Source organism: Rousettus aegyptiacus, unplaced genomic scaffold (genome assembly GCF_014176215.1).
Source record: "Rousettus aegyptiacus isolate mRouAeg1 unplaced genomic scaffold, mRouAeg1.p scaffold_m13_p_6, whole genome shotgun sequence".
In the NCBI taxonomy this organism is placed as follows: domain Eukaryota; kingdom Metazoa; phylum Chordata; class Mammalia; order Chiroptera; family Pteropodidae; genus Rousettus; species Rousettus aegyptiacus.
Window position 1 is genome coordinate 112,406,186 of NW_023416309.1, and position 12,170 is coordinate 112,418,355.

General features: G+C 64.4%; 1 protein-coding gene across 5 annotated transcripts in view; it reads left to right on the top strand.

Moving 5' to 3' along the window:
- SEPTIN9 (septin 9) overlaps positions 1–12,170 on the top strand; it is a 137,582-nt gene that overhangs the window by 63,512 nt on the left and 61,900 nt on the right. For all 5 annotated transcript variants that reach the window (XM_016143197.2, XM_016143201.2, XM_036223915.1 and 2 more), the window contains one exon: positions 10,465–11,106. In XM_016143197.2, the coding sequence (XP_015998683.2) occupies positions 10,465–11,106 (642 nt within the window). The remainder of the gene's footprint in view (positions 1–10,464; positions 11,107–12,170) is intronic.

Below are 12,170 nucleotides of genomic sequence, written 5' to 3' on the forward strand. Positions count from 1 at the left end.
TCTGCAACTAGGTGTCACAAACTGAGGGGCTCAAAGCACAGGTCCGGAGGCTGGAAGTCCCAAACAGAGGTGTGGGCAGGGCGGGCCCCCTCCGGAGGCCCTGAGGGAGCATGTGTGCCCCGCCTTTCCCCTGGCGCTGGGGGCTCCTGGTAATTCTTGGCATTCCTTGGCTTGAGACAGGTCACTCCAGGCTCTGCCTCTGTCTCCAGGTGCCGCCCTCCCGAGTGTCTCCTCGTCGTCTCTGCCTCTCAGAGGGACACCCGTTGGATTTAGGACCCACTCTAAATCCAGGATGATGTAGCTCGAGATTCTTAATCGCATCTTGCAAAGACCTTACTTCCAGATAAGGTCTCATTCCCAGCTTCCGGGGCTTAGGACATGGACGTGCCTTTGGGGGGGCCACTTGTCCGCTCACGGCGGTAGCCCGTCTTCGAGGCTTGACGTGAGTGGGGTAGGCACTGGGTGCGGTAGGGACACCAGGCTTGGACGTCCCCAGTGGTGTGAGTGTGAGTGATCGTGGGCGTCCCCGGGCTGTGTGTCCCGACACTGTGGCATGTCCCATCTCGGGTCCTCTGAGCTCTGCAGCGTGGGGAGAGGCCTGTGTCCGGAGTGGAGTGGGTGGGCCGGTCGCCGGGCTGAGATCCTCCTGCTGTGCCCGGCCCCTCCGGCACCCGCCGCGAGGGTCCAGGTCCCGATGTGGGTGGGCCAGGGGCGCTGTCCCCTGCGGCTTTCTCTGGGTGTGTGCATGAGCGGGGCCCAGAGACCAAGCCCTGTCACTGCTGTGGACAGACCGCAGCCACCTCCCGAGTCTGCCCGACCCCTGGGACTCGGAGGGGTGGCATCGCTGGGCCCCGTCCCCTCAGAGGCAGACACCCACCCCTGTTTGTCATGGCGTCTCCCCGTCCCCTCTGGTCTTAGCTCCCACCTGGCTCTAGGCAGCCCATCGGGCCGGAGACCCCACGCTCTGTGGCTCTCAGTGGGCCCAGTGACCCTCTCTGGCCAAGAGTCCAAGCCCGGCTCGATCTCGGTTTCCAGGGTCTTTTGGGTTGCAGGTCGCGCATGGTGTTTGCCAGGAGCTTGCAGCCCCTGGTGACAGAGAACCCAGTAAGGCCTCCCTCAGCCCGACCCGGGCTTCTGGAGAAGCCGGGAGGCCTGCCTGGCGGAGGCATAACTGCTCTCTGGGCCCCTTCCGGAGCCTTCTCAGTATCTAGCTGCGGCCTCTCCCACGCAGCAGACCCAGCTCGCCCTTTAGTTTTCTTTGCCAGACCCCTTGCGTCCTTGAGGACAGAGACCAGGTCCACTCTGCCCTCAGAGTCACCGCAGCCCACACCCGCAAGTCCGCCTGGGTGCGTGCAGGGGCTCGTGGCCACCTCGTCCAGCCCAGCTCGGCCAGTTTTGGGTCCTGCGTTGGGAGCCCCATCCCTGCCCCACCCCCACTCCGTTCCTTGGAAGCCTGGGGCACGGCTGGACTCTGAGGTGCTCGTCTGACCCTCTGACCAGGGCCTGAACTCTGCTCTCTGGGGTCACCATCCTCTGTAATTAGGCCACAGCTCGTACCGGCTTGGGCAGCGCCTGCCGGCCGCCGGCCCCCAGGCACAGCGCAGAGAGCCCCATCTGCTCCTCTGGTGTCCCTCGGCGGGCGGCGTGATTGATGGAAGGCTCCCGCCACCTGGGCCAAGTGGCCCCTGTGGGTTGTGTGTGTGCGCGCGCATGTGTGTGTGTGCGTGTGCATGTTTTAAGTGCCTTTGCCATTTCCCTCAGTGGTCCGTGGGGTGAGAGGGAGTGGCCACCGCCCGCGTCTTTGGGCCGAGAACAGACAAGGGGCGAGTAGCCGCACCAGGGAGCTGGGCCGTCATGCCGACCACGGCGGGGCCGGCGCCGTCCCGATGGTCCCCCGGTCGTGGTCTGCACCGGCCGCTGCAGGAGTGTTTGCGTGATCCGTGGCGGGGGTCTCGAGTCACACTCACAGGGCCTGCGGTTGGCGTGTGCGGGGGAGCGGTGGTCTTTGGGGGGAGGAGGTGGAAGGCCGATGCAGGGGTGAGTGGAGAAGGCGGTGCGGACCCTCGTGGGGGGGGGTGGGGCTCCACAAACTTTGAGGGCCTTGGAGCCGCAGGGCCTACGATTCTGGGTTTGAAGTCAGGGACGCCCCCAGGGGCTGCCTCTTGCCCTCAGCTGCCTTTTATCAGGGAGCCTCTGACCTGTGAGGCCTGAGAGGTCATCTGTCCCCTCCCGTCCCCCAGGTGGGCCGCGCCTGGGCCTCCCTCCGCGTTCGAGGGAGAGCCCCGCAGGCCGCCTCCTCACTGCCCGCCCTGGCGTCCCCACCCTGGCCCTGGAAGCCCTTCCTCGGCTCACCTGCGTGCGTGTGAGCTGGCTCCATCAGCCCGCGCCCTCGTCCGTCCGTCTCGTGGGTGGAGAGAGCCAGCAGCTGGCTTTGGGGGGCGCGGGGACGGCCAGGCCGGTCCACCCGCAGCAGGTCGTTCTAAATGTGCTCATGTCGCCATCGCTTTAACTTCGTCAAGAGAGTATCAGGGCGACTTTCAGAGTCCGCCTGGAGTGACCCCGGCGCCGTCGGAACCCGGGGCGGGCGCCGGGAGCAAGCCGGGGGCCACCCCATCCGGGTGAGCTTGCCCTCTGTAGGTGGGGCTTTCGGGGACAGGCCCCAGCCCTGGGACGTGGCCTCCTTGGAGCGTGTGGTGAGGCCCTGGCTATGTGCTGTGCAGAGCGCTTTCTGGAAGCTCTAGGCAGCTCCCCCATCCTTGGGCCATCGCCCCAAGACCCTTCTCTGATGAGGGGAGGGGCAGGCACCAGGAATTAACCTGCCATCGGTAGGGTGACCAGGTAACTTATTGCCCCCATCGGGACATTTTTGGGAGTGAAAAGGGTGCCCTGAATAACGACATTGCCAGCATGCGTGAGCTCGGCCCCAGGCGAGCCGGACACAGGGGCCCCTTGCCCCAAGGGGACGTGGGAAAGCTCTGAGGTCCGTGGGGGACCGCTGGGACTTGGCGTTTAGGGGGCGGACAGGGGACAGGCTCCCTCCTGCCAGGCGGATTCCAGGGCACCGCGGCCCCTCCTCAGAGCTGGCGAATCACAGCGGGAAGTGGCTTCGGCGTCATGAGGCCGACGACGTTGAGCGCGTGGCCTCTGCGGTCCCCAGGCCCACCCTCTTCTCCGCGTTCGGTTCTGGGAGGGGGGCGGTGGGGGGGGGTGGGACTGGAAACAGTAGAAAATTAGTCTGTCACGCGCAGTCCCAGAGGCCAGGAGTCCGCGACCAGGGTGCGGGCACTGCGGTCCTCCTGGGGGCTGAGGGGAAATCCGCCGCAGGCCGCTCCCGGCTTCCGCGCGACCCTGCGACCCTCGGCGTCACTCCCGTGTGCCCTGCCCTCCCCGGCCTCCCGTGTGCCTTCTCTCTGCTCTCTTCGGAAGACGCCATCATAGGATTCAGGGACTGCCCTAATTTGGGACAGTCTCTTCTTGAGATCCTGACCTTAATCACACCTGCAAAGACCCTTTTCCCCAATTCAGTTGCTTTCACGGGCTCTGGGAATCCGGGCGTAGACGTATCATTTTGGCGGCCGCCGTTTGACCGCTGTCCTGCAGACGGCACGGCGGGATCTGGAGACCGCGGTGAAGGGACCGGGTAGGACCCCCCGTGCCCCTCTGGGTGGACCAGCTGCGGCGAGGCCGGGGGTGCCGGCCGGGGGCTGGGGCCGGTTCTGCCTGTGTCCTCATTCGCCAGGTCGTTTGAGAGCTTTTTCCAAGGAGAGAGCGACCAGTGAATTCGAGAGTTCAGAGAAGGTCCGGGACTGCGAGGACCAGCTGTGAGCGCAGCTGCCCTGGGCTCCCTGCCCGCCGCCCGAGGTCTTGTCCCGAGTTGAGGGACCAGGGACCGCTGGCACGTCACGTCCGGCCTCTGCACTTTTTGTGCCTGATAATGTGGCTGTCAGGGAAGGGCTGCTGTGCCCCGGAGCTGCGCGGAGAGTCCCCTGTGGAGGGTGACCCAGCTCCTCCTGCAGCCTGGGGGGCAGGGGCCAGCTGCTTTGTTTCTCTTGGCCCATTCAGGAACCCCAAGCGGCAGGCACACCAGGCCTGCTGGTTCTCACGTCTCCATTCCAGAGCCTACAGGCTGGAACCGCCCTCCCAGGTGGCACCGTGATGAGCAGGAAGGTGCCCTCGGAGTGTGTCTCCTGGGCCCGGGGCACCAGAGGCGCAAACACCCAAAGCAAGAGAGTCTCTGACGTAAAAATGTGTGCGGGATGGCCTCCCCCGGGTGTGGAGACCCCCTGGTGAGCCTCAGGGACACTGTTGGCTCCCCAAGCGGGGCTGAGTGGAAATGGGTCCGCTGGTCCCTCCTGTTCCGGGAGGCACAGGCCAGACCCTTGGGAAGGCCGTGCCGGGCACTGAAGTGCTGGCCTGCGTCTGGTCCCAGGGCCAGGGAGCCGGGGCTGCGTGCGCACTGCCCACATGCCTGGGCCGCTGGCAGCCCAAGTGTGCGGATAAGCCCAGGGCCACCGTGCTGCTCTCCGACCCTGACCTGGAGCCTGGGGCAGAATGGGCTGGTGTGGGGGCTGGCACCGGACACGTCCTCAGGCTGCGTCTGGCCCTGACGCCCAGCCAGGCCTGGCCTCGGGGAGCAGAGGGACAAGGCCGAGAGGGGGACTTTGAGCCGTAGGTACCGGCTCTCGCCGTCCTCCCTTCCTTTATGTGGACTTTGCCTTTTGTTGATAAACAAGCGCGTTTCTCCGTGGGAAGCCCGGGGCCAGCTGGCTGCTGCTGACCGCGCTGTTTTCCCACTTCCTTTTGGACTGTTTTGCTTCCTGAGGACACCCCCCCCCCCCCCACACACACTTTCCCCATCTGCATCCTCCTCTGTTTCCAGCCTGCCTCCCCGCCCACCTGCTCCCTTAGCCACCCCCTCCCTCCACCGGGCCCCAGAGGCAGCTCCTGAGACAAGGATTCGAGAGCGAGAAGACCCCGGTGGTCCCCGAGTGGGAGTGACAGAGGCAAGGCGGCCTGTAAGGTGCATCACCGAGCACGTTAGGGCCTGGACCGCTGGAGCTCAGCCCCACCGGGGTACCAGAGGGCTCTGCACCATGGTCCCCAGAGTCGTCCCTCCCTGGTTGTGTGGGGAGCAGAGTTGCCCGTTTCTGTCTTCTCTCTGGGACATCAGGTGGCCACCAGGAGAGAACCCCCGGCAGAGGGCCAGATGCTGGCCGTGGGTGTGATGGACGTGGGCAAGGCAGCTGCAGCTGTGGCGGGTGACCACCACCCAGGGGCGCATGCCCGCCCACGGGCGCACACACGCAGGTGCTAATTACACCAGCAGCTGTCACCTCTGCTACGCGGGTGCCACCACGTTCCTCCTCTGTCTCCTGTCCCACAGCCAGACCCCGCTCTGCCCACGCTAGGGCCCTGCCTGAGTCCCCCCAGCCCCCACTGCACAGGGCCAGGGTCTGCACCGAGGCCCGTGGCCACAGGGACGTGGGAACACGGGGCTGCGTCCAGCTGACCCCAGCGGTTGCACAGGGCTCGCGGCGGTGGCCTGCAGTGGCCCGGGGGAGGAAGCCTGGCACCGCCCCTCTGGGCTTCCACGATCCCTGACCCTGGCGCACGAGCGGCCAGTTTCTTCAGGGACAGACCTGCTTTGCTGCCGTCTGGGCGGGACTCGGTTTGAGCAGGGTGGGTCTTCCTGGAGCCTGAGCCAGAATCGGACCGGACCCCGGGCTGGGGAGCGGCCACAGTGCTCCCGTGGTGGGGGCTGCTCGTGGGTTAGTGCTGACCGCGCCTCCGCCAGCATTTCCTTGCGTGGCATCTTTCCCATGCTGGATGTGGAGCAGGGCTTCGTGGCCCACCCATATCCCCTCCCTGGGGCCCTGTGTGCACCAGGAAGTGTCAGGAGTGCGGAGGGGTTTGCTGGCAGCCTGTGGTCAGAGCAGGGGCCTTCACAATGCCCTTGGACGCAGGCACGTTCCTGCTTAAACAGCCCCAGACCCCCCATGGGCGGGGCTGATGGGAGCTTTGCATGGGGGGCCACTGTAGTAGTGGGAACTGGGAACCGTAGGGGTTTGGTGGGCTGGAGAGGGCCGGAAAGCCGGGCTTTAGGGCAGGGCTGGGCTGGCTGCACAGGTTTGATGGTTTTATCCCCTGAAAATAATGAGTGGCCCACATTCCATGTCGCATGTTGGGAAAGGCCCGAGCATCTGGGGGAGAAGATCACCCACCGTGACTCCATCCGGAGACAGCCGTGTTCTGGGCGTGTGCGTGCGCACTGCACGTGTGCGCGTGCGAGATTAAATCAGGACCTTCGCGTGCACGCATCTGTGTTCTCCTGTTTTTACTTCATATTCTTAGCATTTCTCATCTTCAGAACTGATTTCCATGACTGCATCGGACTTCGCATGTGGGTTTAGAAAATCTGCGTCAACCTGAACTGTTTCCAGCATTTGCTGTTTGAATGCTGATGCGTGTGTCCTCAGACCATAAATCTTTGTTCTTCTGATTATCAACTTGGGATGAAGGCCCAGCGTGGCCCACAGTGCATAAACGGCCCTGGGGCGCTCCGTGGATGTTGGGGAAGGGTTTGGGGATCGGGCAAGGTTCGCGCCTGTCTTTGGGGGGACTTGAATCCAGCGGAGAGGACACGGCGTAGGCAGAGGTGGGTACAGGGCTGGCAGGATCTCTCCCTCCCAGGACAGTCAGCGGGGCCCGCGATCTGTCTGGTGCTCTGTGGTGCCCCAGTTTGTCCCGTCCATTTCGGATCTCCCGCATGCCCTCTGGCTGCGTAACGTCCTGCAGACAGGAAGGGAGGCGGCCTGGTGCCACTCCCCACTGCACTGTCCAGTCGGTCACCAGATCCGTTGCCACATAGGGGTCTCAAATCTGCAAAATGAGCAGCTCACGAGCACTCTTGCTGGCTTCCGGGGCGCATGTGGACACCCCTGTGCTGCCTCTACCTCCGCAGGGAGGTGGGGGATGAGTGAGTAGGTCACACCTGTCCCATCCCCCCTCCCCCCCCCCCCCCCGGTTGAGATGGGGAGGGCGTTTCTAAGGAGCGCGGCTGTGCGTGTGTGCGCATGCGCGCAGGACCCGGGGCACAGTTTTAGGACTGTGATGGGGCAGGAGATGCTGGTGGGCCCTGTCCTGCGAGCTGTGGGACGAGCCATCTCCTACTTTTTCCCAGCTGGGTTCTTCCCATGGGACGACATCCTCTGTGGGCAGGCGGCTGTGCTCAGGCGGCCCCGGCCGAGCGCGGCTTAAATGCATCACCGAGTCTATTTCAGCGCAGACCCAGCGCGGCGCCACCTCCCTGACGCGGCTCCCTCCGCCCGGGGTGCTGTGTGCGTCCAGGGGACGGGGCAGCTTTTCCTCCTCGGGGACCAGATGGAGTGGGGTGCGGCGCACGGTGGCCGCAGGTGGGAAGGGCCGTCCACGGGTGGCTTGACAAACGGAAGTGGATTTTCTCACTGTTCTGGTGGCCAGAAGCCCCAGGCCAGGCTGTGGGCGGGGTCCTGTCCCTCCCTCCAGAAGCTTCCGCGCCCCGCCCCTCGGAGCTTCTGGCCGGCCAGGTCTCCCCTGGCAGGGGGCAATGTCAGTCCCCTCCCGGCCCTGTCTTCACAGGGGTTCTCTGCCTGTCTCAAATCCCCACCCCTTCTTATAAGGACACTTAGAGGATTAAGAGCCCACCCTAAATCCAGGATGATCTCGTCTCAATCCTCAATGTCATCTCATCTGCAAAGACCCTATTAACAAACAAGGTGAATTTGCAGGAACCCTGGGGTGAGGATGTGGATATATTTGGGGGCGGGGGACATTACGCAACCCATTACAGACTTAGAAGAAAGTGGAGCTTTTCAGGCTGAAATGCGGGTGAAGACCCAGGGCCTCCCTGCTCCAGAGGCCCCTTCTCTGGGGCTTCCCCAAGGACCCCAACCACCCCCCTGAAGTCCTGACGTGGCCTGGGTGACATGGGGAGGGAGTGGTGTGAACTTTGGGGCCCAGGGTGGGCTTTGGGAGGAGCCAGAGTGAGCCTGGCTTAGGGGGCGTTCGGGAGGAGGAGGCATGCTTGTTTTGGGGGGATGGCATAAACCAACAACCCTCACGTTTGGTGAGCAGTCACCGTCCTGAGAGTGGGAACAGCCCCTGTTCTCTCGAAGCGTGGGACAGACGCGGGTGGGCGGTGCTGGACAGTACGCGCCTCAGAGAGCGAGGACACAGCTGGACACAGCTGGACGATAAGCAGCAGACAGTGCAGGGCCGGGGAGCGCGCGTGAGGAGAGCAGGGGGCGTCAGGCGGGGGCGGGTGTATGCCCTCGAGTAGATGGCCAGGGGGCGGGGCGAACAGCCTTCCAGGGCGGGGTCCGCCCCTATCTGCGGGGCGGGGTGTGCGCATCGCTGCCTCTGACTTGGCTCTGGTGCAGGGTCTTACATCGTGAGTCGGGGTCTCCTCATTCTCCCCGGGCAAACCTGGGAAAGGCTCTCCCCCACCTACTTCCTGTTCTTCCACTCGACCCCAAGGGACCAACAGGGACACCTGGAAATGCCCGGGCTGAGGGAGGTGGGGCATGGACCCCTCCGCTAGGGCACTCACAGACAGAGAGAGGAGCCACCATTTGGGGACAGTTTGGATGGTGCTCTCGAGGACCACGCGGAGCTGCACCAGGGTGGGGTCCCAGCGCCGGCTGGCTCAGGACCCCGCCGCCCTTGGCCATGTTATCAGTGGGCGTTCACGGGGCCCACAGTCCGAATGTAGCCAAGGATGTGATTTTGTTGGACTCACTGTGTTCTTAGAGGAGCATTTTGCTTGGTTTGTGCCACCATCTAAAAACCAGGAGACAACATGTAAAACAGTCCAGATTTCCAGGTTCTGCTGAAGTCTGAAGCTCTGGCCACCCTGGACCCACAAGCCTGCGCATCTCCCGAGACGGGGTGCAGGATGACCTGCCAGCTCTCCAAATCCATACAGGGACATTTACAGTCCCTGCTGGGCCTCTGGGACGGTCGAGCTTTGCAGGCCAGGATTTCGTGTCCTCCGTCCACTGAGAGGTGTGCCTGAGGCTTAGAGACGGCCCCACGGGAATGCACATCTGGGGAGCTGGTAGTCCAGGGCCTCCTGTGCTTGCGCCCACTCCCAGCCTCAAGCCTGCACGCTCCCCCCACCACCGCCCCTCACGGCCCCCGACCAGGCCCTGGTCTTCCAAGGGAAGTGCAGGAGAGAGGAGGGCTGTGTTGGAATTTAGAGGAAAAAGGCAGGAGGCAGGGCCGCTGAGAATGGAGCCGGGAGCGCCGTGGTCGGCGGCTTGGGACCGGCGGCGTCCCTGGGGGAGGAAGTGGTGGGTCCCCTGGAATCCTGGGCTCTGGGGGCTGGCGAAGCGAGGCAGGAATGGGGCGGGGCGACACCGCGGGCCTGCTGCGGGCCTGGCTGGGCGGGGGCTGCTGGGTGTCCCTGCCACGTGGGCCCCTTCCTGCTCTGGGCTTTATGACTGGTGGCAGCTGGTTCTCGTTTGGATCGTTTGGACTGTGGGGATGGCGGCTTCCCAGGCACTGTCCCCACAGCCGAGGAGGGGGCGGGTCCTGGTGGCAGGCGGCTGGGCGGAGAGGCTGGGCTGTGGGGTGGGGGCGGGGCGGTCAGCGTCCTGCAGGGGCCCGGGTCTGGCTGGGGCAAGCGGGACAGGACGGAGGCAGATGGGAGCCCAGGGTGAGGCGTGAGCAGGCCCGGGGGGCGCGGGCCACGCTGGGGCTCCCTGTTATCCCACCAGAAACTGGGCAGCCCGTGGGATCCGAGCCCTGGGCCTTGGAGTCAGGCAGATGTGTCTGCTGGCTCTGCCGCTCAGTCTCCTGCCGGTGGGAGGAGCACGTGGGCCTCGGTTTCCCCGTCTGCACCAGGGGGTGGGTGGCAGCATTGTTTACGCCGTCCGGTTCTTGTGAGGCCTCAGTGATCATGCCCGGGCCGGGCCTCTTAAACGTCCCCATGTAGCTGTTCCTGTCATCGATCCGACAACGTCCCCTCCCATCGTGATTCTGTTCGGTTATGGTCGTGACTGTTATGTTATTATTGGGGACGTGTCTGCACGGCTCCCGGTGGCGGTGGTGATGGCGTGTTTGCCGATGGCGTCTGCGTTGGGTGGAGGCGAGGAGGGATGGAGGAAGGCCGCGACAAAAGGAAATCGGAGGTGCCCGTGAGCCAGGACCTCCTGATGGAACATGCAGGTGGTGAGCCCACGCCATGGCCAGGCCAGGACCGAGAGGCCAGCGTCCTCCAGGCTCCAGCCTTCCCTCTTCCTCGCCCAGAATGCATGATCGCTGGTGCTGCCGAGTCCCCCGGTAGAGGGGGGCTGTCCCCTTTCCTTTCTGAGCGGTACAGGGGGTCCTTGTGGCGGTGTTCCTGCCGGTCACCTTCCCGACGTTCACCGTGAGTGGGGTTCGCGAGCTGTCAACTCATCACACCCTCCCCTCTCTGTCTTTCAGCCTTGAAAAGATCTTTTGAGGTCGAGGAGGTCGAGACACCCAACCCCACCCCACCCCGGAGGGTCCAGACTCCCCTGCTGCGGGCCTCTCTGGCCAGCTCCACCCAGAAATTCCAGGACCTGGGCGTGAGGAACTCAGAGCCCGCCCGCCATGTAGACTCCCTGAGCCTGCGGTCCCCCAAGGCCGCCCTGCGGAGGGTCGAGCTGCCGGGGCCCAAGGCTGAGCCCGTGTCCCGGCGCACGGAGATCTCCATCGACATCTCCTCCAAGCCAGCGGAGGGTGCCGGTGCCGCTGCCGGGCCGTCGCGGTTCGGGCTCAAGCGAGCCGAGACGCTGGGCCACAAGACGCCGGAGCCCGGGCCCCGGAGGACGGAGGTGACCATCGTCAAGCCCCAGGAGCCAGCTCACCGCAGGATGGAGACCCCTGCCTCCAAGTCTCCTGAGGTGCCCGCTGCCCCCACTGCCGACGCTGCCCCCAAGAGGGTCGAGATCCAGGTGCCCAAGCCAGCCGAGGCGCCCGCCTGCCCCATCCCAGCCCAGATCCTGGAGAATTCAGAACCCACCCCCACGTCTCAGCTGCAGAGCCGGCTGGAGCCCAAGCCTCAGCCTCCTCCCGCTGAGGCCCCGCCCAGGAGCCAGGAGGGTGAGTGCAAGGCGTGGGCCATCTGCGCCGTGGGAGTGGGGGGCGGGAGCTGGCTTTGCCATGGGTCTTGGCCAAATTGGGGGGAGGAGGCTATGCTTCCATGGGGACCTGGGAACGCTGGGGTGAGTGTCCGAAGGCTCAGGGGAGGGACCAGTGGCTCCATCTGTCCACGGGGGATGGACCAGGAGGCAGCAGGTGGGACTTGAGCTGGCCTGGCAAGAACCGTCTGGTTTTGAGGGGCCCCTTTGCTGGTCAGCGTGGCCATGCCGTGGGGCCCAGGATGGTGGGGAGCGTGGGCCTGGAAGACGAGGGGCAGGGCGGCTTTGAGGCTCTCACTTCTCGGGGGTCGCCGGGCAAAGGGGAGGCCAGCTCCAGAAGAATGGGGGGTGGCCCTGCAAGTGTCTGGCAGAGGCCAAGGCCACGAGCGGCGGGGAGCATGGGTTCTGCCCTCCTGAGGTTTTGCACTAGAGGGTCACCCCCTGCCCCCAGGAAGAGGGTCGTAGCTGGAGGCAAAGGGAACAGGGATGTCAAATCTTTGCACCCTGAGACTCTCGGGGCCATGGGAAGGGGTTGTCAGGCCGGAGGGCCCCATGATAACTGCCTGCGGTTCCATTTTGGGGTGCTCCTATGCTGAGGGGTGCAGGAGGAAAGTGCGGGTCTTGGGTACTGTCCTCGGAGGACCCAAGTCCCGATGTGCTGACGCGGGGAACTTATGGGGAGGCAGTACCAGTCCCCATGGGACCAGGGCCCCCTTGGGAACGCTGGGCCCTGGGGCACAGTGCCGCGTGCAGGAGTCGGCTGAGCCGTTAGCTCCACAAACACCGGGCCAGTTCTGGTGTCAGGACTCGCAACTCAGTAGACGTTGGACAGGTGTTCTTTGGGCTGGACAGACCGACCATTCTGAGTTTTCGATTTGCCTTTTCAATATATTTTTTAATCGTGGTAAAATACATGTAACTTAAAATCGACTGTATCATTTTTAAGTGTGCAGTGTAGCGACATTAGGTACATTCACACAGTTGTGCAGCCATCCATCCGGCTCTAGAATGTTCTCTTCCAACCTG